The sequence below is a fragment of the Pongo abelii genome, chromosome 1, assembly GCF_028885655.2.
Source record: "Pongo abelii isolate AG06213 chromosome 1, NHGRI_mPonAbe1-v2.0_pri, whole genome shotgun sequence".
In the NCBI taxonomy this organism is placed as follows: Eukaryota; Metazoa; Chordata; class Mammalia; order Primates; family Hominidae; genus Pongo; species Pongo abelii.
Genome location: NC_071985.2, coordinates 74,561,756 through 74,586,140, shown reverse-complemented (window position 1 = coordinate 74,586,140; position 24,385 = coordinate 74,561,756). Strand labels below are relative to the sequence as shown.

General features: G+C 44.0%; 1 protein-coding gene across 2 annotated transcripts in view; it reads right to left on the bottom strand.

The window, feature by feature from the left end:
* Positions 1 to 24,385, bottom strand: part of TNR (tenascin R) — a 434,051-nt gene that overhangs the window by 86,998 nt on the left and 322,668 nt on the right. For both annotated transcript variants that reach the window (XM_024251170.3, XM_054524892.2), the window contains exon 3: positions 1,582 to 2,143. In XM_024251170.3, the coding sequence (XP_024106938.1) occupies positions 1,582 to 2,080 (499 nt within the window). In that variant the 5' untranslated portion in view covers positions 2,081 to 2,143. The remainder of the gene's footprint in view (positions 1 to 1,581; positions 2,144 to 24,385) is intronic.

The window sequence follows — 24,385 nt, the reverse complement described above, 5'->3', positions numbered from 1 at the left end:
TACATCTTTGTTTAATTCTGCCACTTCATGCCGCCCCCATGAAAATATACTTTACTGACATTATTTAACTTAGCTCTTCCTTGCAGATTTTTCCCACGTTTGCCAGGGATCCTGGTGGAAGGCTGGCAAAAAGTTCACTTATAGAAGCTCCAGCTTCCTGAGCTGCAGAGTCCATGCTCATGGAAACCTAGGACTTTCCCCTATTCTCCTGCTCCATTGAAAAGACAAGCTGACCTGACCATTGTCATTGAAGCACAGGAGAACTGGACTTGCTCTTCTGTTCTTCAGATTGTTTTATTTATAGTGTTGGTTATTGGGAGGAGAAGGAGGTGAGAGGAACCCACGAAATATTTTAGTCCTCAGTGACTGCCTCTAGACTTGCTGTGTCTCAGGGTGAATGTGTCAGATACCCCTCTGCAGCTCCGGGCCATCCAGGCTCTGTTAAAATTTCACTCTGCCACCTCCAGCTTTCATCCCCGTGAAAGCCTTGAGATCATGGATCCTATAGAGGTGAGTGCTTGAACTCAAGACAAATGCCTCTTGTCATCAAAGAACTGAATTGCATGGGGTCTAAGGTACCTTTTGGGAGAGAAAAGCTGTGCACAAAGGGGTACAGACACAATTCCCACTCACTGGTGTCAGCCGATAACAGCTGTTGCTTATACGGTACTTATAGAAGCCAGGCTGACATCTGAATATGTGCCTTTATTGTTAATAACTTTTTGTTGCTCTAGTCTAGCACCATTTGTAGATGAGGAAAGGAAGGCACAGATATGGAACTGCTTAGGTCATCAGCTAGGAAGCAGTAGAGCCAGGATCTGAACTTGGGAATTCTGACTCTGAAAACTTAATTATGTCTTGCAGAGGTAAAGATAACTCATAAGGGTTACTAATTAGGGGGTGGGCAATGTTAGAAGTAAATCTCCTGAGATTTCAGCCTTTTGGAGGGTGCACTAAGCTGTGTGAGTGTGTTGTGTGTGACAGCATGTGTGTGTGTGAGAGAGAGAGTGTGTGTGCATACGCTTCTGTGTGTTTTTTGAGGGGGTGGGGGCTAAAACTTCCATCTCACTGGAGAAGATGGGGATAGGTCCTCTGAGACTTTAACGACTATCATCTACTCAGATGGGAGAAAGGCTGTGATTGAGTGAGCAGAGCATCTGCATTCTCTAGTTCCTCAGGTTAACATGGATAGATATCAATTCAACAGCCTGTGTAAACCAAAGAGGAATAAAGACAGACATCAAATTCCCTGCTCGCCATCGAAGTTGCTGTGCTGAACCGATGAACATTACTTGATTCATCCCCCCAAAATCAGGTTAATGTATTTCAAACTGGCTACACAGTGTAGAAAATCCCTGGACTGAATCCCTCGGGGAAGAACTGCGTTTAGATCTTAGAGACATATTAACCGGCAGCTACAGACTAGGACACTTTTTTCCTTTGACCGTGTGAAGAGATGCCGGGGTTTTGCTGGAAGTGCATTTTTGCTGAAAGTGCATTGGTCCTTCTTGTTCACTCTCCCTCTCTGCTCAGCCCTCTCCTTCCCCTCCTGAGACCACGCTGCAAGCTCCCGGACTCTACCTGTGGCAGCACTTTCTTGGCAGCAGTTGGCGTTGCACTGGTCTCTCAGCACCGACACCTCCCTCTCCAGCATCTCGATCCGGCTCAGCAGCTCCTGCAGCACCTGGGCTGAACCGGCACATGGGCAGGCCTTTTTGGGGAAGTTGATCCTGTGTGTAAAGGTGACCTGGCTCTCGTGGTCTGAGGTCTGGCCTGTGTACTCTGCCAGAGTCTCATCTTCTGCACTCACCTCCTGCTCAGCAGAGGCCTCTAGCCCTGAGGAGCAGAGGCTGTCCAAGGGCACGTTAATGTTGTACACGTGGTTGAAGACCACAGGCTGCTCTTTGCGGGATGTGTTGTAGTTGGCAATGCCTCCCTCCTCCTCCGCTGACTGTCTCTGGACCCTTTCTGTGGTGACCTCCAGCTGACACTCTGAAGACTTGATCATGGAGCCCAGAAGGATCAGGTTGACGCCAATGAGCATGTTCTTCAGAACCACTGTTTCCCCATCTGCCCCCATCCTCTCAGCCAGAGATCTGGGTTCAGGACCAGCCTGCAGCACACAGCATGGAGTTGTGGGAATCTGCAATGGAAACCAAGGAAAGAGACAACCTCTGAGACCTATGCCTTGGCACCATGGCTCTGCACAAGCCTACAAAGCTCAGGAGTAGGCAGCCAGAGATTTTCAAGGGGGGCGTCAGGAAAGGACAGTGGCTGCCAATGTCATAAAGGCCCAGGACTTTGTTCCTTAAAGGACTGGACCCCTGAAAATGGACACTGCTTCTGAATACTATTTTGTTTTCTCAAAAGGCTTATCTAGAACACACAGGTCTGGTCCCATGGTGGGCAAATGGTTCTTGGAGGAAACATGAGGGCTGGGGGCTGGGGCCCTGTGGATGGGCTGTTCCTCTGAGGAGAGCTCAGAGTTTCTTTTCACTTCTAGGAGAGAAATTGGACCAGAGAGCCTTGGGTGTCCTCTCCTATTTCCCCAGATATTTATTGCAAAGGGACTCTGCCAGCCACTTCAAAATAACTTCATGAGCTCCTCTCATCTCATCTATTCATACAAGTTGTCTTCAGAATAACCAGCCAGGCAAATAATATAGTTCCAGGTAATTGTGATTGTTAATAATCCTTGGGTACATTTGTGATTATCTGGGGCTGTGTGAGCTGAACTTTCTTTTAATCTTCTTATTAGTATAATCCTCATGCTCTGTGACCACCAGGTGCTTTTCTTCCAAGTTCCTGTTTAAATTGGTAAAATAATGAATTAGCTCTTCTGCTGGTTACCTAGTCACCAAGAACCATAGAGTACAATAAACTCACTGGGATGCAAATCAGTTTTACAGAAATTTTATTCCTTTTGTATTCTCTATGCAAAACAGAAAAGAGATTTACAAAACTTAGTTCTAAAAGTTAGAGCTACTAAGAAGATTAAGGACTAAGGGACCAAGTGAGTGTGACTATGCATCGGAGAAGAAGGTCACAACTAGGATTTACTGTATTTGCACTCAGTACAGACTGTGCTGCGCCCCTCACACAGGAGCCTACATGACCCTAAGGACAACCTTATGATGGGTCACTATGAATAGCCCCATCTTCTAATGGAGGAAGTTCTTCCGAGAGAGGTTAAGATTTGAATGCAGGTCTGACTCCAAAACCTGTGTTATGAATTACTATGTCCCAGGGCTTTTCTTGAAAAGAGTGTTCCATTTTCTCTTGCCTTTGATGGAAATTGTGTAATTTCTAAGATCTTCCCAGGAATATCGCGATTAGAAAATTTTGCTAGGGTCAGATTCAATGTTCTTTTCTCCATGAGCATTTGTCTGTCATCTTTTCCCTCCTGCCTCCTCTGCTATTCTCCCAAATGCAGGCTGAATTCATGTCCCTCTCTTCCAGGCCCCACTTCTGACAGCACTTGCCATGCTAGACCGTGGGTTTCCTTTGCCAGCTTTTCCCCACCTGGACTGCTAAGTCCTTGTTGGTCGGACCGTGTCTTATCTGCAATGTGTGACCGTCACTCCAGGACGGCGAGAGTGCTCAGTGCATAGTTGTTGAATAAGTGGTTAAGTAGATCCCTGGAAGGATGGAAAGATGAATTCATGAGAAAATGCTCAGTGAGCCAAAGGTTAAATCATTCTCCAACTAATTTAATCCCTCTCCATTATCCTCAAGTTAGATACTGGTCTGTTCAATTTCAGTTCTGAAAAATGCCTGAGGGTTGACTTTATTAGGAGTAACCTGTATTAGTGCCTAGTATAAAATCATGCCTTATTATTCATCCCTTACATTATATACTAGACTATAGTCTGTCCCTGCTTCCAATGTGGACAGGGAGCAGACCAGAGCAGAGCTGTTGAGACTACAGACTCTGGACCCTATAGAGTCTCTGTTTAGGTTCAAGCCTCAGCTCTTTCATTTTCTAGCTGTGGGAAGATCACTTAAGCTCTCTGTGCCTCAGTTTCACTTACACGCTCTGTGCCTCAGTTTCCCTATCTATAAAGTGGCGATAATAATGGTACTTATCTTACAAGGTTGGAGGGCTAATGGAATTATTATCTGTATAATATTTACCCAGAACCTGGCATTAACTAACATAAATAAATACTGTTTGCAGACAAGTGGAATAATTGTTCTGGTTCTTCCCCTAGTCAAGGACTTCCCTGAAATCACTGGAACGTATGAAATGTCTTATCCATTTGTGGACAGCAGAAAAGCCCAATCCTTAACATAGCCTTGTCCAAAGAGGGGTGAGATCCTTGGAGCAATGTGGGAAATGATGATCTGTTGGTCACTTCCAGACAAGGTAAATAAACCTTGAGGATAGGTAGAGTGACATGTTGGAATCAAATTGCCCTCCTAACTGTAAGCTCCTAAAGCCCCCTTTCATCCAAAGCTCTACTTGCCTTCTCACTTTCAGGTTCTCTAGGTGTGACTTTCTTGAGCATCACTTCTACCCTCCTATCATTGAAAGTCTCCCAGAAATGGCTCTGCTATCTGTCATTTACACACAGACGGGGTCTTGGCTATCTTTCTCATTGAACCCAAGTTTGTTTATCTGATCCATGTGGATATTGCTAAATAACTTTTTCTTCTGGGAATTGGAAAATGATCACATAACACCCCGTAGCACTTAACAGCTTTTTTGCACATAGATGACACTCAAAATAAGTGAATGAATAAATGACATTATCAACGAAAAGGAAGACAAGTGACAGGGAAATTAAGAAAGAAAAATGTTAGGTCCTACACTTTTAGGTCCAAAGTGACAGCTACAAAATTACATAGAGGGGGAAAGGTACAGCTTTATGTGTAAAAAACACTAAATATTTTAGTCGATAACTAAACTTGCTATGAGTCGGTCAACAGTGTGATTTTTGTAACCCCCGAAATCTTATTCAAATGTAGGTTTTATTAATTAAAATATAGGATAAAAGATAGACAAGGGGCTATGTTGTTCTACTCTTTACTGCACTGATTATTGATCACTTCTAGGTGCCTGGGATGTTGAAGGGACTCAAAATCCTATAATATAAGAGGGATAAGTTTAGCATTTTGGCCCAAAGATGTGAAGACTCAGGGGGTACATTTATTCATTTATCATTCATTCATTTGACAGATATTTATTGAGTACCTACTATATGCTGGTCTTTTTCTTTTTAGAAGTTGCATTCAAGTGCATGTGGGTGGGTGGGTTGGGGCATATAAATAAATACCACAGACAATTATACATGTCATATATAATGTATTATATAATAGAAATTATGTGATATTTAACATGTGATAATGCAACACACATGAGTTTGTGTTTGTGTCAGGAAGTGGTAACTGCTACGGAGGGAGCAGGGGTGTTAACAAGGCAGGTCGACATTGTATGGGGCATGGTCAGGACAGGCTTCTCTGATAAGCTGACAGCTGAGAAGACACCCGACAGAAGTGGGGTGGTGAGCTGAATAGATAGTGAGGGAATAGCGAGTTCGAGTCTCTGAGACAGGGGCCGGCCTGGTGAATTTGAGACATAGTGTGGCTGGGGCCAAATGAACAAGGGAGCCCCGTGGGGAGATAAGGTCAGAGAAGTAGTGGGGGCCAGGTCATGCCCAGCCTTGTGAACCCCTGTAAGTTATTTGGCTTTTACACTGGATAGATGGTCACTGTTCTCAAATGCATCCACATATCAAACATGTATTATGCCCTAACTTGTCCTTGAGAAACTCTCATTTTCATGGAGGAGATGAAAACACAAGTAAATATAATGACAATGCAATGTGATAATTACCATGGCTAACAAATACATCAGCTGCTCTTAGAAGGCTGGAGGAGATGCTAGCAACTCTGCCGGGGGCTGCAGGGAGGGGCACGCAGAGTGGGTGGGGTGGCCATCAGTGCCGTTTGCCAAATATTTCTGGCCTGGCTTTCCAGGACTGCATCTTCCAGCCCTGTCTTGGTTAGGTGAGGCCATGGCACTAGTTCTGGCTGATGAATTGTGAGAGGAAGTGGTGTGTGTCTTTTCTGGGCTGGTACATTAACATTGCTGATTGGAGACACCCTAGAGCTTTCTCTCTCTGGAGGGGACTGGCAGAGTTCAAGATAGTGGTTGCTCTGCTCTGTCAGCCTGGGCCCCTGAGTGACCACAGAGTTTCCTGCTGACTCACAGTGGACATGTCATGTGAGAACATGTCATGTGAGAAATAATCTTTTGGTGTTTGAAGCCCAGATTTGGGGATTGCTTTTTCCCACCACGTAACCTACTTATCAGGGGATAATACCAAACTTGACTTTAATGGAATATTCTTTAGGTGGAGAAGGCCAAAGTTCATTTCACACAGAAGAACTTACATTTGCTAAAATTATGACATGTGCAAGAGCATGGTTTGTTCAATGAATGCAAATATTTGAAGGGTTGTAAAATGCTAAGTATACGGCAAAAGGTCCCAGGGAAGTGGTTTCCACCAAATGGGAGAATCTACAAGGAAACAGATTTTAGCTCAAAATACAGACTAGCATTGCTAATAATGAAAGATACCTGGGTGTCATTGTAAGTAGTGACTTCCTGGTCACTGGAAGTGTTCAGGTACAAGCGGAAACACAACTTAATGAGAGTGTCGAAGAGGGGATGTTAAGCATCAGATGAGCGATTGGGCTAGAATGAACATTGAGGTCTTCTCTTTCCTGATACTTTATAAATTCTTGGTCTTAGTGGGTTTTGAGGAGCCAACCCACTATAATATGGCATTAGTTCCCTAGGGCTGCTGTAACAAATAATCACAAACTGAGTGGCTTAAAACAACAGAACTATATTCTCTCATAGTTCTGGTGGCAGAAGTCCAAAGTCAGGCATCAGCAGGGTTGATTCTTCCCTAGGTCTCTGAGAGGGAATCTGCCCCATTCCCCTCTCCCAGCTGCTGGTGGCTGCTAGCATCCCAAGCCATTCCTCTGATTGTAGATGCATCACTCCCATCTGTGCCTCTGTCTGTGCACTGTGCTCTCCTTGTTTCTTCATATGGTTGTCTCCTTAAAAGTACAGCAGTCACTATGGATTAGAGGAACCACTCTACTCCAGTATGATCTCATCTTAACTTCGTTACTTATATCTGCAATGACCCTATTTCCAAATAAGGTTACATTCTGAGGTTCTGGGGTTAGGACTTCAACACATCTTCTTTGGAAAGTGGGGACACAATTCAGCCCATAACAAATACTAGTAGTAATTGGGCCAAACTAAGCATTTTCCTTGTATTATTTTATTTATTTCTCACAGCAACCTATAAGCTACGGAACAGTGACATTTAGGAGTCAAGATATTTAGTGACTGGTATGGTTTGGGCTGCAACCAATCAGAATAGGGCATCAGTCAATCAGACTTGCTGCAGACAACCAGCAGGTCCCTATGGTGATTTTCCTGTGATGGTAGGTCCTCTTTCTGTCTTCATTATTATTATTTTTTCTATCTCCATTATTTAAGATGAAGAAAATCAATCTCAGGAAAGGCCAAAGGATTTGACCAAGATTGCACAGTTAATGCGCAGAGGAGCCAAGAATGAACCCAGATTTTGCTGACCATGGTCTGTGCTCTTAGCGGCTGTTTTCCAGCCAGCTTTAGTTAGGGTCTTCATACCAATCTCATGAAAAGACTTAGAGCTCTTACAAGTCAACACTCTTCTCCCCCTGGGTTCAGATTTAGGACTTCCTGACAGGGATGACTTTGAGATTAATGTTTTCTCCACCAATCCAAGCTATCTCCCCAGAAATTTCTTCAGTCTGTCCTCCTTGAGAGGAGGCTTGTTTGATGGCTCTTTATTTAAAAGTCTTCAGCCTCTATAGCGTCCCCCAAATCAGGAGCAATTGTAAACCAGTAAACCTTGATCCTAGAGGAGCTGGGGGACATTTTCTAAACTTGTCATTTTCCAGAACAATTCTCCACTGAGCCAGCAGTTACAGAAACCCATGGCCTTTCATGGGCTCCCTCTGTCTTCATTCACTTCTCTGAGATCCCCCAGTGTGTCCCGCACTCCAGCTCCACCCAAGGGATGGATCCATCCCTTGTCACACCACCATCAACCTCTCTGCTTCTCCCCTGTGCTGCTTTTCTAGGGGAAGGCAGAGAAAGAAGATAGAATGAATGGCGTGAGGTGCTCCATTTTTCTCACTTTCTCTGAGGCCTGCTGAAGGGGGAAGTGAAACTAATGTTTATTAAATGCCTACTTAATCAATGTGCCTGTCCCTAGTGTTGCTAAGCTCATGTCACTTAATTATTTCAAAGTGGCTTTCTTTCTTGTGTCCCTGAAAACTTCACTTCTGGCTTTATTCTCTACTGCCACCTCCTATTCTTCCGTATTGCAAAGAATGCTGACTGTTCTGCAGGTGACATCTGTCTTTTGCACTTTTTTTTTTTTTTTTTTTTTTTTTTGAGACAGAGTCTCACTCTGTCAGCCAGGCTGGAGTGCAGTGGCATGATCTCTAGTCACTGTAACCTCCATCTCCCAGGCTCAAGCAATTCTCCTGCCTCAGCCTCCCAAGTAGCTGGGATTATAGGCATGTGCCACCATGCCCAGCTAATTTTTGTATTTTTAGTAGAGATGGGGTTTCACCATGTTGGCCAGGCTGATCTCGAACTCCTGACCTCAGGTAATCCACCTGCCTTGGCCTCCCAAAGTGTTGGGATTACAGGCGTGAGCCACCGTGCTCAGTCTCTTTGGCACTTTTTAGTGATGCTGTTGGGCAGATTTTGCAGCTTGCCATGAGGAAGGCCTGGCCTAATGCTGTGGCATGTCTGGAAGTGCTGCATTGGATATGTTCATCTCCTTTAGAGAGGTCCCACTTGTTCTGCGACCCATTCTGTGTCTTTGGTATGAGGCAGTGGGTAATGTTTAAATCACATGCAAAACCTGTCTCCAAAGGCAACAACTTAGAAGGCTCAAGGGGACTAGCAGAGCCTCCTCTCTGCCCTTCACTCTCTTCCTGTATCTCAGATGAGTCAAAGAGACTAGAATGACTAAGAGTCCAGGACTAGAACCAAAATAGGCCAGTTAGAGAGATAAACTGGTGGTAGGAGAAGCAGGATGCCATGGTCTGAATGTTTGTGTCCCTCCAAAATTCATGTGCTGAAATTCCCAAGAGGATGGCATTAGGAGGTAGAGACTTTGGGAGGTGATTAAGTCATGATGGCAAAACCCTCATGAATAGGAATAGTGCCCTTATTAAAGATGTAGAGAGAGTTGGACACAGTGGCTCATGCCTGTAATCTCAGCACTTTGAGAGGCCAAGGCAGGTGTATTGCTTGAGCCCAGGAGTTTGAGACCAGCCTGGACAACATGGCGAAACCATGCCTCTACAAAAATTACAAAAATTAGCCATGCGTGGTGGTGTGTGTCTGTAGCCCCAGCTACTTGGGAGGCTGAGGTGGGAGGGTCACTTGAGGCTGCAGTGAGCTGAGATTGTGCCAGTGCACTCCACCCTGGGTGACAGAGTAAGATCCTATATCAAAATAAAAGAGAGGTAAGGATACTCCTTACCTCTTCTACATGTGAGGACACAGCTAGAAGGTGCCATCTACGAACCAAAGAGTGAGCCCTCCCCAGACTCTGAATTTGCCAGCACCTTGACCTGGGACTTCCCAGCTTCTAGAATGGTGAGAAAGAAATTTCTTTTGTTCATAAGCCACCCAGTCTATGGTATTTTCTTTTAGCAGCCCAAGTGGACTAAGACGGGGGAAAAGAGGGAAAAACAGAGAACGAAGAAAAAAAAAGAGAAGGTGGAGGAGAAAAAAAAAATGAAAGAGTGCCAGGCTGGCGGAGAAACAGATAAGAGTTTCACAGGTAGACCGTGAAAATACAAACCTGAGGGATGGATAATACACCCAAGGCTCAACGATACACTAACAGTTGTGAGCAAGACAGATGTTTAATGACCCTACAAATGGGAGTGCAAGAGAGTTGCAGTAATTCGATAGATTGATACTCAAGATATTCGTGCGTTTCCATTGATTCATGTCCTCCACTCCAGCTTCCTTATCAATATAATTATCATGGCCAGCACCAGAGGTGTCTCCGGGTAATTTGTAAGAGGTGGATAACAGGATCGTCCTCAAGGCTGATTTAGTGCCTTGTTAATGAGGTGCTCACTCCCTTCTAGGGAGGCCTGTGGTGAGAAACTTGGGTCACCCAGGTTAGCTGAAGCTTGTGTCCCACCTAAAGTTGTTTTTCTTTTCTTCTTCCTCCCCCACATGACCTCCTCTGACTTTTGAGGGACTGGGAGGAAGGACTGGGAAGGTGAGGAGGAAAAGAAGTAGCTAGAAGGTACCAACATGCCTTTGAGCTTTTTTCTTTTCTTTTTCTTTTTTTCCCAGAGTCAAAATGGGGTGGAAAAGACCAACATGGGCCAGTGGGGCCTCAGGGGGAAAAAAAAAAAAAGGTGCAGGAGGGAGAGTGAAATGAGTGTGAAGGTTGTTGGGCAGGGAAGGAGAAGTGACCTCCTGGGGTTGGGTGGCTTGTGCTCGATTTGGATTTTCCAGCTTCTGCCATTCATGGTCCCCACTCTGTCCTTAGGGGTGATTTATAAACCAGAACTATATCTGTGGAAAATGACACTCTTTCTTTGTGCTTTTTTTTGTGCTTTTTTTTTGTTAGAATTCGTTTAAAAATAGTTTCCTCCCTGCCGCTGGGATGCTCTGTCACTTGGAGAAAGAGGGTAATTATGAAAGACTAGGGTGTAATGTGATTACAGCCGGCCCCATTGTGTCAGTGGAGGCAGCGCTGGGCTGCTGGGAGAACTCGGAGCCAGTTCCTCTCCATCAGCGCTGGGCCTTTATTGGGCCTGTCAGATTTCTGAAAAGAACCCGAAGGCAGAAAACTCCCAGCAGACAGGACTCCATGGCTGGCCCAGGGCTGTCAACAAGGACATGGAATGGTGTGGGAGGATGTGCTGGGCCAGCCCGGGTGCCGCCTCCCACTAGGCGCGGCTGCCCAACGCCCCTGACCATGTGCTCTTTGATGTATCCCCGTGTGGGAATCTGCAGGAAGGTTCTTTGTTTCAGAACCTAATGGATCCACACTCATTTTTCAGCACGTGCGGTCAGCCCAGCATGTTCGTGGCTTCGTGTCAGTGTGGATTAGGAGAAACCTCAGTGGCTGGTATATGGGACCCAGCTTCTGGTCTTGTCCTGGGGCACTGCCTTGTACTACCTGGGAGAACTCTAATTGACATTACCTTTCACAGAGACACTCCTTCATCTGGAAAATGGGATCTTGAGTATCAGTCAAGGGAATGATACCAGGGGAGTAATGAAAATATCATGATTGGAAGTGAAGATTGGAAGTGAAGGTGAGGTCAGCTAGGTTGGGGTTCCCACTTACAATACAACTGGCAAGGCTGGGCAAATCTTACTGCTGGGGGTGGGGGGCGCCTATTTCTTTTTAGGCAGCTGTTGATAGAAAGTCTGTCTTGTAACATTAGCTCTTAAATTTTATGATGCATGGACTAGGTTTCCCTATGACAAATAGAAACCTAATTTAAGTGAGAATTTATTTGATTTTTATAGGCTACAGAGAATTCTTAACATCTGTAAAGCATCTGACAATTTTTTATATGTATATATACACACACATATATATAAAACACATATACAAACACACAGACACACATACACACATAAACATATTGTATATGATCCCATTTAATCTTCACAAGAATTGATGAAATTATTCCCATTTTATAGATGAGGGTATGGGAATGATTTGCCCAAGGCACACAGTAAGTTAGAGTCAAAGTAAATCCTGAATCATATTTCCAGGCTCTCAGTTCAGTAGTAGACACCATAGCCTCCCTTCAGCAGCTGCCTCTATCCTTGGGAAGTAGGTAGGATATAAATAATGAATTCCTAATTAATCTACACCATTTTGGTCAGAAATTCCTCTAAGCACCTGACCTTTTGCTATCATTAATGTCTATTTTTCATCTGTGTTTCTTGAGCTTGGAGAACAGCATGTCACCATTCACTGTTCAATTATTCTTCTTGAAGAGTCATATTACCTTTCATCTTTTTCTTCTCTACATTTAATACAACTGCAAAGAAAGTTCTTTGCAAGAAAGATTGCCAGCCAGACTGTAGCCCAAATTGATGGTTTCTGTTTCCTGCCCACACCCCTTAGAACAGATTGAGAAATTGGTTTGAAATATAAGAAGTGGGCCGGGCGCAGTGGCTCACGCCTGTAATCTCAGCACTTTGGGAGGCCGAGACGGGCGGATCACGACATCAGGAGATTGAGACTGTCCTGGTTAACACCGGGAAACCCGTCTCTACTAAAAATACAAAAAAATTAGCTGGGCGTGGTGATGGGCGCCTGTAGTCCCAGCTACTCGGGAGGCTGAGGCAGGAGAATGGCGTGAACCCGGGAGGCGGAGCTTGCAGTGAGCCAAGATTGCGCCACTGCACTCCAGCCTGGGCGACAGAGTGAGACTCCGTCTCAAAAAAAAAAAAAAAAGAAAGAAATCTAAGAAGTGGTCTCTTCCCTCATGGGGCTTATAATCTAGTTGAGAAGACTAGGCTAACACACACGAAACTGAAGAACAAGGCAAGCCAGTCCATTTTTGTGTATTGAATTAACATTACTCATTTAAAATTAGTGTTTTAAAGGTGAGCACAGACGAGTGTGGGAGACGTGACTGGAGAAGGCTTTGTGAAGAGATGGTATCTGAATCCAGATGGAGAGGGATGGTGGAGTGTGGAGAGGAGTTGTGGGCAGTGGGTGGGAGAGGGGGCGGCAAAGGGTATAGAACCAGCAGAGTTAACTGGAGCCCCAAGGCCAAATGAAAAGAAGTGTGGCTGCTTAAGGGACCATCTTCAGTCTTCATGAAGGCTTAAAGTCGATTAACACTGAAAATAATACATACATACTTCGTGTGTGCCTGTTAGATAAGGGGCTGGTCGCATATTAACGTATTAGCAGATGGACCACTGGATATCAAGCTCTGGAAACACTAATAATATGTCCTAAACATGGGCTCAGAACTTCTAAGTAATTATAACTGTAAATGTAGGAACTGATTGCTTGCTTTTTTTTCTTAGAACATTGAAACCCTTTAGAAACAAACAAATCTTAGGAATAGTCACCTTTGAAAATTATACTCATCCACATCCAGAATACCAGATAAATTTATCTGCCCTAAAAATATCAAATGACAGATTCAAATATCAAATTCATGCTGTTTCCAGTTATATAGCATAACTATATTGGAGTTGATCCTTCCAGCAGGAAGCAAATAATTGCTTTCATATATTGGATAGCCATTCATTTCTTCAGATTACTTATGTGCTGGAAGTGGCAACGTATTAAAGTTCAGCTCTAGTAGTCTAAATGAGTTATTTACTTCATTGTGTACATTATGTCTTTTAGAGCATTAAATAGCACTGCCCTGACCCAAAGACTACAAGCAGGTGAATTATACCTTCTAGTGCATGAAATAACATAATTATTTTCTACCTGAAATTTGAGGAAGCTCTGGGAGTACTGGTATATGGAGCAAAACCTGCTTAATTAAATTCAGTTACACACTGATTGCATGCCAGGAACGGGACTAGGTTCCATTCTAGATGTTGAGGTCAGGATAAAGAAGTCTTAGGCGACCCTCTGTGTGACTAGGAGAAAGGTATTCATATAACAAGCATAAATAGCAGGACATGAGAAGTACCATATCAGAGGTATGGGAACTTCTTCTGGGAGTCCAGCAGAAGGAGGCATTTCAACTGCAAGACTTCTCTAGAGAAAGACTAATGGAAAAGGTGGCTTTTGAGCTGAGTCTTGAAGAATGAGAAAGATTTTGAAAGAAGGAGGCAATGGAAAAGGCAGTTGAGGCCGGGCGGGGTGGCTCACGCCTGTAATCCCAACATTTTGGGAGGCCAAGGCAGACAGATCACGAGGTCAGGAGATTGAGACCATTCTGGCCAACATGGCGAAACCCCGTCTCTACTAAAAATACAAAAATTAGTTGGGCGTGGTGGCACACGCCTGTAATCCCCGCTACTCAGGAGGCTGAGGCACGAGAGAATCGCTTGAACCCGGGAGGCGGAGGTTGCCGTGAGCCGAGATTGCGCCGCTGCACTCCAGCCTGGTAACAGAGCGAGAAAAAAAAAAAAAAAAAAAAAAAAAAGCAGTTGAGGCAGAGTAGACAACAAGGGGAGTCATGTTTGTAGAAGGGCTTGGTTCCTGGGATAGTACAATGTAGGGGTGATTGTACTTAGGGATGAAGTGTACTAAGAAGATGTCAGAGGGCCTTGATTGGCATTTTTAGAAATTTGCTTTGTATCTGTGTGCTTGTTGAGCCAGGAATGTTTTCAAAGCAGGGCATAACATGATTAAGAGGCCCTTTGACATCTGCAATTGCAATTGGCCCCAAAGATGAATTTCAACCTGAAAAACATAAAAGATTTTTCCTTATCGCTTATCTTATTTTGCAGTTATTTAGTCAGTAAGGCTCAGATTAGCCTTCCTCATTACTTTAGAGAATGGTTCTTCAGGGTACATAATTTCTTAAATCCCCTTTCTCTCACTTTCTTGACAAAATGCATTTTGCTCTCCATTAAGTTATACTGCATCATCTTTGTTCATTATTGTTAAAAGGGGCGCCAATGGAATTCAAATGTTCTTTTATTAACTGCTAAATTTAGGATATGTATTGTAAAATATTGGACTTTTAAATGTGTTCAATCTGAATAAAGACAAGAATTGACCATTTAGCTACATGCAGCTGCCTTTCTGACAACGTAAGAATACAGATGGCACTGACTGGGCTCTGAGGGATGTTGATAAACAGAGCACGTTTTGAGGGTTCCCAAAGTTCGTGTGGGATCCATATAGGTTATAAAAAAACCCACTAAGGGGATGCAGAACGTTTCAGGGGGCTTGGGGTTTATATCTGAAATAACTTGTGCATGGTGTCCAATTCCTCTGTGGCACGATCTCAGCTCACTGCAACCTCCACCTCCCGGGTTCAAGTGATTCTCGTGCCTCAGCCTCCCAAGTAGTTAGGATTGTGGGTGGCCGCCACGATGCCTGGCTAATTTTTATATTTTTAGTAGAGAAGGAGTTTCACCATGTTGGCCAAGCTGGTCTCAAACTCCTGACCTCAGGTGATCTACCGCCTCAGCCTCCCAAAGTGCTGAAATTACAGGTGTGAGTCACCGCACCTGACCCCAATTCCCTTTTACTGGAGTTCTTCTTCCTTTAGCACAACTTCCCTTTCTCCCTCAGCCTTTGTGGTGCACTGCTGTGCGGGACTCCTTCTCTTGGCACACACACTTCTTGGAACCCTTCATTTGCCGCTCCAGAGCTTCTCTCTTTCCCAGGAGGCTACCTTACCCTGGAGCTTCCCATTCTGCCGAAGGGGAGCTCCACCCAGAGAGCTGCGGTGTGGAAGAGAGTCAGGCCCTGGCTGCCTCCCTGGGAGGCTGCCTGGGGCTGGATGTGCCCCTTGGCTGACGCGCACTGCTTCTCTCAAGGTGACCTTCTCTACACCACTGAGCAGACTCTATTTCCGGGTTTTAGTAGCCTCTCATCCACATCTCTCACCTCTTTGGGGCTCAACTTCAACGAGACCTGACCACCTGGACACAGTTCCCTCACTGACCAACCCGTGGCTGCCCAGTGCCTGTCTCTGCAGGTACCCACAGGAATCTGACTTCCTGGAAGGGCTGTTTAATCCAGATGCTTCTTCCTGTCCCCAAGTCTATTTAAAATTTACCTTCCTCTGTTACTCATTCCCTCCGTAGTCAAATGCCAAAGTGATACAAGATACAGCATTGGCAATAAATTAATGCCTTCTGAAAACCTATTTGGAAACAGGTAAGCCTAATACCATAAATAACAGTGACATTTTCATTTTAACAACAGCCTTCAACTAACCTAACAGTGGACATGGTTCAGTGTGGCTTCATGCTGTAGCAGAGAAGATTTATTGCCTGTAAAAGATTTCAACATTTTTTCTCACATTGATCTTCCTACCTTTCCCCTTTTGAAAAGCACTAAAATGAGTCAGAATAACAGAACATCTGGTATTTGTAGAGCTCATCTGAGTTTTCAAGGTGCTTTCATAAACATAATCACGATTGATTCCTCTACCAATTCTGTAAAGCATGTAAGGTGGGCGTATTGCTCCACTTTACAGATAAGTAAACTAAGGCTCAGTCCTATGGATAACAAGCCATGAAGTTGGTATTAAAGAAGTGCTCTGAGGGTAATGTATGCTATCTCTGAGAAATTTACAGTGTAAAAAGGAATCCAGCTCACATCTTTAGTTTGGTTTTCTCATAGTGAGATTGGAAAAATACAGTGACGTTTAAAAAAAATAATAAAGGTGCAGGTTTATTTAATGATTTATCTTTATTTCTCAGGAAGAATATGTTCTCTGAACTTTTTTTTAAAGTTTCAGCCTTCTACTTTCTCTGCTCTCTGGACACTTACAGTTGCTTTAGCGAGCAGCTAGCTGAGGTGGGGGTGTGGGAGCTCACCAACATTGACTCCAAGCAGCAGAGCTGGACATGGGTTGAGTCTGCAGCTGAGGGCGAGATGAGAGTGAGTGAAGCCAAAGCCAGTCATTGCGGAGGGAAACCTTGCTGTTTCTCTCTATGGATTTACTCAACAATTCTCCTTCTCCAGGACTGGATCACCAGGCCCCATGAGGCTCTCAGATTTCCCTAGCAACAACTCAAAACTTGATTCTTTCCTTGGAGTACTTAATAGGAAAACCTATTTCTTTGATCCTAGTTTGCATTATCAAACAGAATTGCTGCAGGGAAATCATTATAAAAGCATTCCCCCCTGCTGAGCAAGACACTAGTTCTATTCACTAAATAGAAAGCCCAAAGCAGGTGAGCTATTTCCTAAAAGAATGGTTTTGATCATTTTCCATGTTATATTCATCAGGGGCTGTTAGAAGATAATTATAAGATAGTCAGTGATGTGTCTTTCTACCATTCTAGAATATTATACCTTCATTTGTCTACACCCACAAATGTGTCTAGAATGATCTAAACTTTTTATCTGTAAGATAAGTCTACAGTATTAAGTCAACAAGGAATATTTATTGCCTTTCTCCAAAATAACAAGATCTCTGGGCTCTTCCTACATGACCAAAAACATGGGACTGGTGGCTAGGTCTGCCCAAACCAGCTGCATTTGATAAGGAAGGGAACACCCCCACCACCTTCAAGCTAAACTGATCAGATATGATTATATGCCCCAGAGCTTGTGCATTCTGCCCTGTCCCAATATGCATGCGGGGTTGCGCTGTGAAGGAAAGGAAAGGAAGGGCTTTCTTAGACATTGTCCAGGCACATGCCAACCAGTCTTCTAAGGGCTTCATATATTACCTCATTTCATCCTCACAGCAGTCATATCACATCATTACTATCCCATTTTACAGATGCAGCAGTTGAAGAAATTGAGGTACAGAGTGGTTAAGTGACTTGTCTAAAAGTCACAAAGCCTTTAGGTGAGGGCACCATGATTCAAAGTTAAGCAGCCTGATTCCATAGTCTTTGAATGTCAAGAGCTGTATGCAGTTGATTGGGAAGCCTTCTTATAAGAAAGAATTTGTGACAATCATCTCCCTCTCTGAGCTCCAGCAGAACTTGTTTTTACACTTATCACAATAGTTATCTGCACAGCTGTTTGTTTTCCCCCTGGAGGGTCCCTAGAAGGCAGAGTCTATAATCTAGTTATCTTTTATCACAGCATTCATCATAGAGCCCAAAGTCTAATAGGTCCTCTCTCTCTCTTTCAATACATATACACACACGTGATGTGGTTCCAGCCATCCTTACCTACCCAGGTGTCCTGCATATTTCCACAAATTGGTCTTTCCTGCTTCCTAAGCTTCTGGAATTTTTCTCTCTGCAGTGCTATCTGGGAGAACTGCTGCTGGGAGTGTGTGGGGTGGCCCTGAGAGGTCTGGGACCCACTGTCATGCTAGCCATCGGCACAGTTCATTGTTTGTGTAACAAATGTCCTGCCTACCCACTTTGTAGCCTCTCTCACTGATAGCTCCAGGATTGTAGGTCTCCCCTCTAACCCCAGTTTCTCTTGATTACAGCTGCCTGTCACATTGTTTCTTATTATTGACCTTGGTACCTGTCAGATCATCCACACCCCGCAATTGCCTTTCCCTGCCACATGTCCATCTTCACTGAGAAACTGGTTTCCCGGATTACACAGGCCCTATTGGTCTCTCATAGGTGCACCTGCTTCTCAGAAATGGAGTGATCTTTGGCCTTCTTTGGCCTTCTTTGCCCTTGGACTTGATGAGGTGGTTGGCTGTGAGCTAGGTCATAGGTACTCCCCTCCAGGGGCCTCCATCAGGGAGATTCTAGAGAAGGGTCATTGCCTGGTGAACAGGTCACCTGCTTTGGAGACACAATGCCTATCTGTCTCTCGTGCCACTTCCATTCTCAGGCTTTATGAGCTTGAGCAAGTCATGTGACTGCTCCAAGTTTCAGTTTTCAGATCTGTGAAGTGAGGACTATTTATAGTGAGAATGCAGTATATGCAAAAGCATTTCATAAGCTACAAAGTGGCACATAATTGATGGGAAGGTATCAGCATTGTTAATACATCAAATATAAAGAAGCACATGGTGTTCATTTCCTCATGGGCCAGAGGTTCATCATGGGCCATCCAGCTGTGGGGTCTTCTTTCCTCCTCCATCTTCCTCAGCCTCAGGCTTAGCAGGGGTGCAAGTGGGAGAGTGGGTCATCACTGGGTGCTAAATTAATTGTTGAATTGAGCAGAATTGAGGATGCTTGGGTGACTCTGAGTGGCAAATCCCATGGCGGCATTTGTGGTGCATCTTCTTGACCCAGGGTATAGATGAGTACAATTGCTTCATGCAGATGATCAGTGACTCTCAGGGAATGGTCAACCCTGCTTTCCAGAGTGGGGCTGACTAGGATGTGAATCGAGATCTCAATGCCCTAGGATCCGTGAGGATTCCTAAAATATTTCTTGTTTTCTCCTGTGCTGTGTGGCCCCTGAAACTAGACCCTAAGAAACCAGAGGGGATCCAGGGGTTGGAACAATCCACCTGGATACAGCAGCTGGACCTGAAACTTCAGAGGCAAGCATCCCAGTCCAAGGTCAAAGCAGGCTGGCCTGAGCAGGGCTGGAGCATGGGGCTGCGAGACTAGGGTGGATAAAGCAACATAATAGGGTGCAGCTAGGGTCAACTGAAACTCACAGAGCTGGATTAGCACTACTAGGGTCAGAGCCAGAAGGAGAGGAGGCACTCAACAGAACCAGGTGTGAATCCCACGAGTTCCAGGGGTCTGGATGTGAGTGTGCCAGCCAAAAGCTATGGGCCTTGGGGGTTAGAATCCCTGCACCAGTGCCCTAAAGATAAATCAGTAAGTCTATATTGAAAAAAAAGTTTTTTCTGATTAGAAAATCTGTGCATATTTATTATAGAATAACCAGAACATACAGAAAGATTTTATTTTTAATTACTGATTTTGGTGGGGTTTTTTCCACTTTTTAATCTGTGTTAATTTCCATAATTGAGATTGCACCCTATTTTGAATGAATACTTTAAACCAACAAGTCCTTGGTCTTGCTGTCTCTGGGGAAGCACTGCCCAATGACTCTGCTCTGACTCTGGCAGGCCCAGAAGGCAGGTCTAAGGTTGACTTGGGTCTGCATTGGAAGCCGGGCTGCATTGTCAAGCAAATCAGACACACCTGGCCTGGCCAGGCAGTGGTGGGAGCTGGGCAGTTCCCAACAAGGGAAAAGCTTCTGTATTTTCCCCTCTGCCCTGGCACCAAGCACACATCTCTGTCAGTGGAGGAGCCTTGGTAAGTGTTGACGAGGTGACCAGCTTCCTCTCCATTAACAGGTGTGCAGAATTGTGTCTAAACCCCACAGCTCTTGTAGGGGGCATTTTGTTTGGTCCTGATCAGAATAATGAATTGGGCTGATTAGAGAAAGTCCTGTGGGAGGGAAAGGTCTGCTCTCCCTGACTCTGAGGTTTCTGACCAATCTGAACAGCAGGGCCCTTGGGCCAGTGGATCTGAAGCTCGGGGGAAGAGAAATGTCAGCAAGGATGGGAGTTACAGGACTGGAGGCCCAGCAGACAGGCTACATCGGGATGCAAACCCCCTGCTTCCCATTCTCTACCCAGCACCAGCTAGTTGCTGCCAGAGTATCAGAAGCTTCAAAGGGGGCTGGAAGGGACAGTGGCCAAGTGTGTGTGGAGCACAGTAACCACTGGCTTCTGTCTGGAGCACATGCTCAGAAAGAGCTTCAGATACTTTGAAACTAAGCAAAAAATATCAAGCTGAAGACCCTGGAGGGTGACTCAAGCCAGAGGGCTCTAGTAGTGTTGTATCTGTCAGCAGACCTGGGGGTCCTGGGGAGGATGGGTTCTTGCCCTCTAGAGAGATTCTGGGAGTAATTCTCACCCCAAGCACTATAAGCAGACCTCAGGGCTCAGATTTGTGGATGCTATTTTGGGCTTATGAAACCACTGTCGAAGACCTTATATTAAGAATACTTGAAGTAGAAGACAAGACGGTGCCATATGTGTGGAGCTTGGGAATCATACAGCTCTGGATTAGCACTGCTAGGGTCAGAGCCAGAAGGAGAGGAGGCACTCAACAGAATCTAGTCTGGAATCTAGTCTGAGTGTACTAGCTGTGGCAGCGTGCAAGCAATGTATTTTCTCTGAGCTTCCGTTTTCTCATCTGTAACATGGAGATACTTAATAATGACATTGATCTCACAGGGTGGTTTTAAGTGCTTAATATATAACAGATATTAAGTATTTAACATAGGGCCTAGCACAAAATAAGTGCCCTAAAAAAAGTATTAGTCTAACTGATAGTGTTTTCTGAGGTGCCATGTGGAACTCAAGGTGAATGAGCTCTTACCATCAGGAGTGTATGATATGACTCTTCTGGGTAATTCATGAGCATGGGATGGAATTGGTTTTTATAAAAATCTATGACGTCAGTTCCTGGAGCAGTGTCCTCCGAAGCTGAGAAAATGGCCTTAATTGACCACCACTGAGCAGGGTAAAATGGCAGCTGGGAGCAATAGGATCTGTGTGCACCCTTTCGCTCCACACATTGTCCCCCGTCACTGCTGCACTTGAATTTGCAAACAGTAGCAATTTTTTTAAACATTTCTATAGGCTGGGCCTGGGAACATAGGGTCCATCAGGCCCTTCTTCTCTAAGCAGTGAGTAAGGTGAAAAACAACGCTGAGAGTTTCAGGGCATTCTTGGGGTTAAACAGCTGTCACAATGCAGGAAGCCATAGCTTCCATGGTGCCTATGGCCTTGCATCATTGGGATAAGGCCAGGATTACAGCCCTGGGTGGGCCTCAGTCTCTGCCACCTGTAAGGCCAGGGTTCTTTAAACCATGACTTGCCTCCATGCTGTTGTTGGGTCCTAAATCAACCTGGAGCTGGGCCTTTGGCTGCTAGAGGAAGCTGTAACGGGAGCCTGCTGAGGTCAGGGAGACTCAGCCTCCAGGAGAGTGCAGCGTCTGTATTCTTCTAATTTAGTTACCTCAAGGGATGAAGTGTTTGGAGTGGTAGATTCCCTGAGTAGTCTGGAGAGGACACTTTTATGGCCACACAAAGATGTGCTGAAGGAAGAAGCACACATCTCTATGGATAATATTAGCAACATAAGGTGAGGTCTAATTTGTCTTTGAGGGGTGTTGCTTCTTGCTCCTGGGATACTGGGGTGCTGCGTTTGCTCCCCTGCCTGAATCTACCAGGGCTGCAGTAGTCCACTGTTGGTGCTGTCGCTGCTTCCCATGCCAGCCTCTGCACTCTTATGACTCACAGGGATGGATGAGGAGGTGGTGCAGCTGCCCTTCTCTCCTCCTTTAGTGCAACCTCAGGAGAGCTTGCAAAGTTTCCACGGGCAGAACTTGAAAGTGACAGGACTGACCTGATGCATCTCTGAATCTCCCTAGTCAGATACAAATCATAGCCTTTGTTGTTTATGCCAGGACACTCTGGCTCAAGGAAGTCCTGTTTCATCATGGCCAATTTAGAAAAGGGATGTTCAAGCACTTTTACTCTATTGACCATAAAGATGCATTTTACTTCGTAACCTAATACCTAATACATCTGTAATTACTGTCTAATGTGTGTGTGTATATATATACACGCGTGTGTGTGTGTGTATATATATATAATGTATATATATATATTATGTATATATATATTATGGGTATATATATATATGTATATATACAGGCATGCGTGTGTATAATATATATATTTTATATATATATATATGAAACCAAAGTTTCACAGAAGAATATTTACCTTTACTAAATGCCATGGATTCTAAAATCTTCTGATCCCTAGTCAGACATGTTCTCCATTGCACCACTGACCTGCACAATGCCATGCATGCTAATCTAATTTATTTGTTCTATTCTCCTTAAAAAAAATACAGGTTGTCACCCACTTAATAGGTTTCACGATCCACCAAGACATCACAAACCACAGCTCAAAAATCATTGCTCCAGAGCAGCACTGTCCAATGACTATACAATACAAGTCACTGAGTGTGAGCCATGTATGTAATTTTAAATTCTCTAGTAGCCACACTAAAGAGGTAAAAATAAGCAGGTGAAATGAATTTTGATAATATATTTTATACAGCAAAAAATTTTTATATAGCTAAATATTATTATTTTGACATGGAATCCATATAAAAATTATGAGTGATATATGTTGCTTTTTTATACTAAGTCTTTGAAATCTGGTATGTATTTTTACACTCACAGCACAGGATTAGGCACATTTCAGTGCTCAATGGTCCCATGTGGCTGGTGGCTACAGTGTTGGGCAGGGTAGCTTTAGAGGCTAGTTCATGAAGAAGAACCAAGTGTTTATCATGGTTTATTTTTTATTATTTATTATTTTTTATCATGGTCTTTACAGGTATATGAGGTACTGGGAAAGTGTTTTGTTTCCTTCCTTCCTTCCTTCCCTTCTTCTCTCCTTCCCTCTTTCTTCCTTCCTTCTTTCCTTCCTTCCTTCCTCCCTTCCTTCCTCCCCTCTTTCTTTCCCTTCCTTCCTCCCCTCTTTCTTTCCCTTCCTTCCTTCCTTCCTCCCCTCTTTTTTCCTTCCTCCCTTCCTCCCTCCCTTCCCTCTTTTTTCCTTCCTTCCTTCCTTCTTCCCTCCCTTCTTCCCTCCCTCCCTCCCTCCGTTCCTTCCTTCCTTCCTGTCTCCATTTCCCAGGCACTTCCTTCCCAGCACCAAAAAATGCATTACAGCAGAATGGATTTCGGATTGGTGTCTAGATTTTTAGATAAAAATCCTATCTTTTTTGTAGCTTTCAGGAAAAGTTGAGGGGAAAGTTAAGAAGATAGACTTTCTACTTCTTTAAGTAACCTCAAGATGTGTAAGTTGGTGAATTCAGCAAACAATTATTGAATAGCTATTATGTATCAACAGTAAACCAATGCCTTGGCATCTAAGGGAATTTTTAGGGAATCTTTTCATCAGATCTAGAAGCTAATTTGGTTAGGGCTTGTCCCTCTTTGTCCTTAATGGTCTTTCTTTTTAATTCTTGCTGTACTAGAGGCTGCGTATCCCTGTATGCCTACTGCTGACCAGCGTTGCCTACTCATGGCATAAGTCTGGTGAGATGTGGCTGAGGGAACTGATATAAGCTACTATGTCTGGGTTTCAAATCATGCTAAGTTTATGATTGTTAATGATGACAGGACTTGCAGCTGAAGTTTACATAAGCCTTTAAAATTAAAACTTGCTTAAAAATACATCATCTAATTTAATTTTCCAAGCAACCCTGGAAGTCGAAGTTATTATTGTCATTTTCATATTATATATGAGAAAATTAAAGCTTAGGGAGGTTAAGTAAATTGTTCAAGATTACACATTTGTTCAAATCAACATATGTTTTTTGAGCACCTGCCAGGCATAATATTATATGTTGGCCATATAACATGGAATAAAGTGTCCACCATTGGTTGAATTCCGATTCAAATACAAATCTCTTCAGTTTGAATTTCAAGCTTTTTTCCCCCTATGCTGCACGATTCTCATTTTATGTAAGTGGAAATGCTCACCAACTACTCTTGGTTTATTCTTGGTTTGACATGACTCATCTGTCTGTCATCTATCACCACTTACTTAAACAATTAACTGGATATCCAGGGATAGAATCCATTCTGCTTTTTCCATTTAGGGACTCCCTTTAAACTCATTTGGGACCTGAAAAATTAGGCACCCCTCCCTTGGGTTTTGAGTCTTCTAGTTATACATTTGGTCCAAATAAAGCAGAAATCAGAGCCAA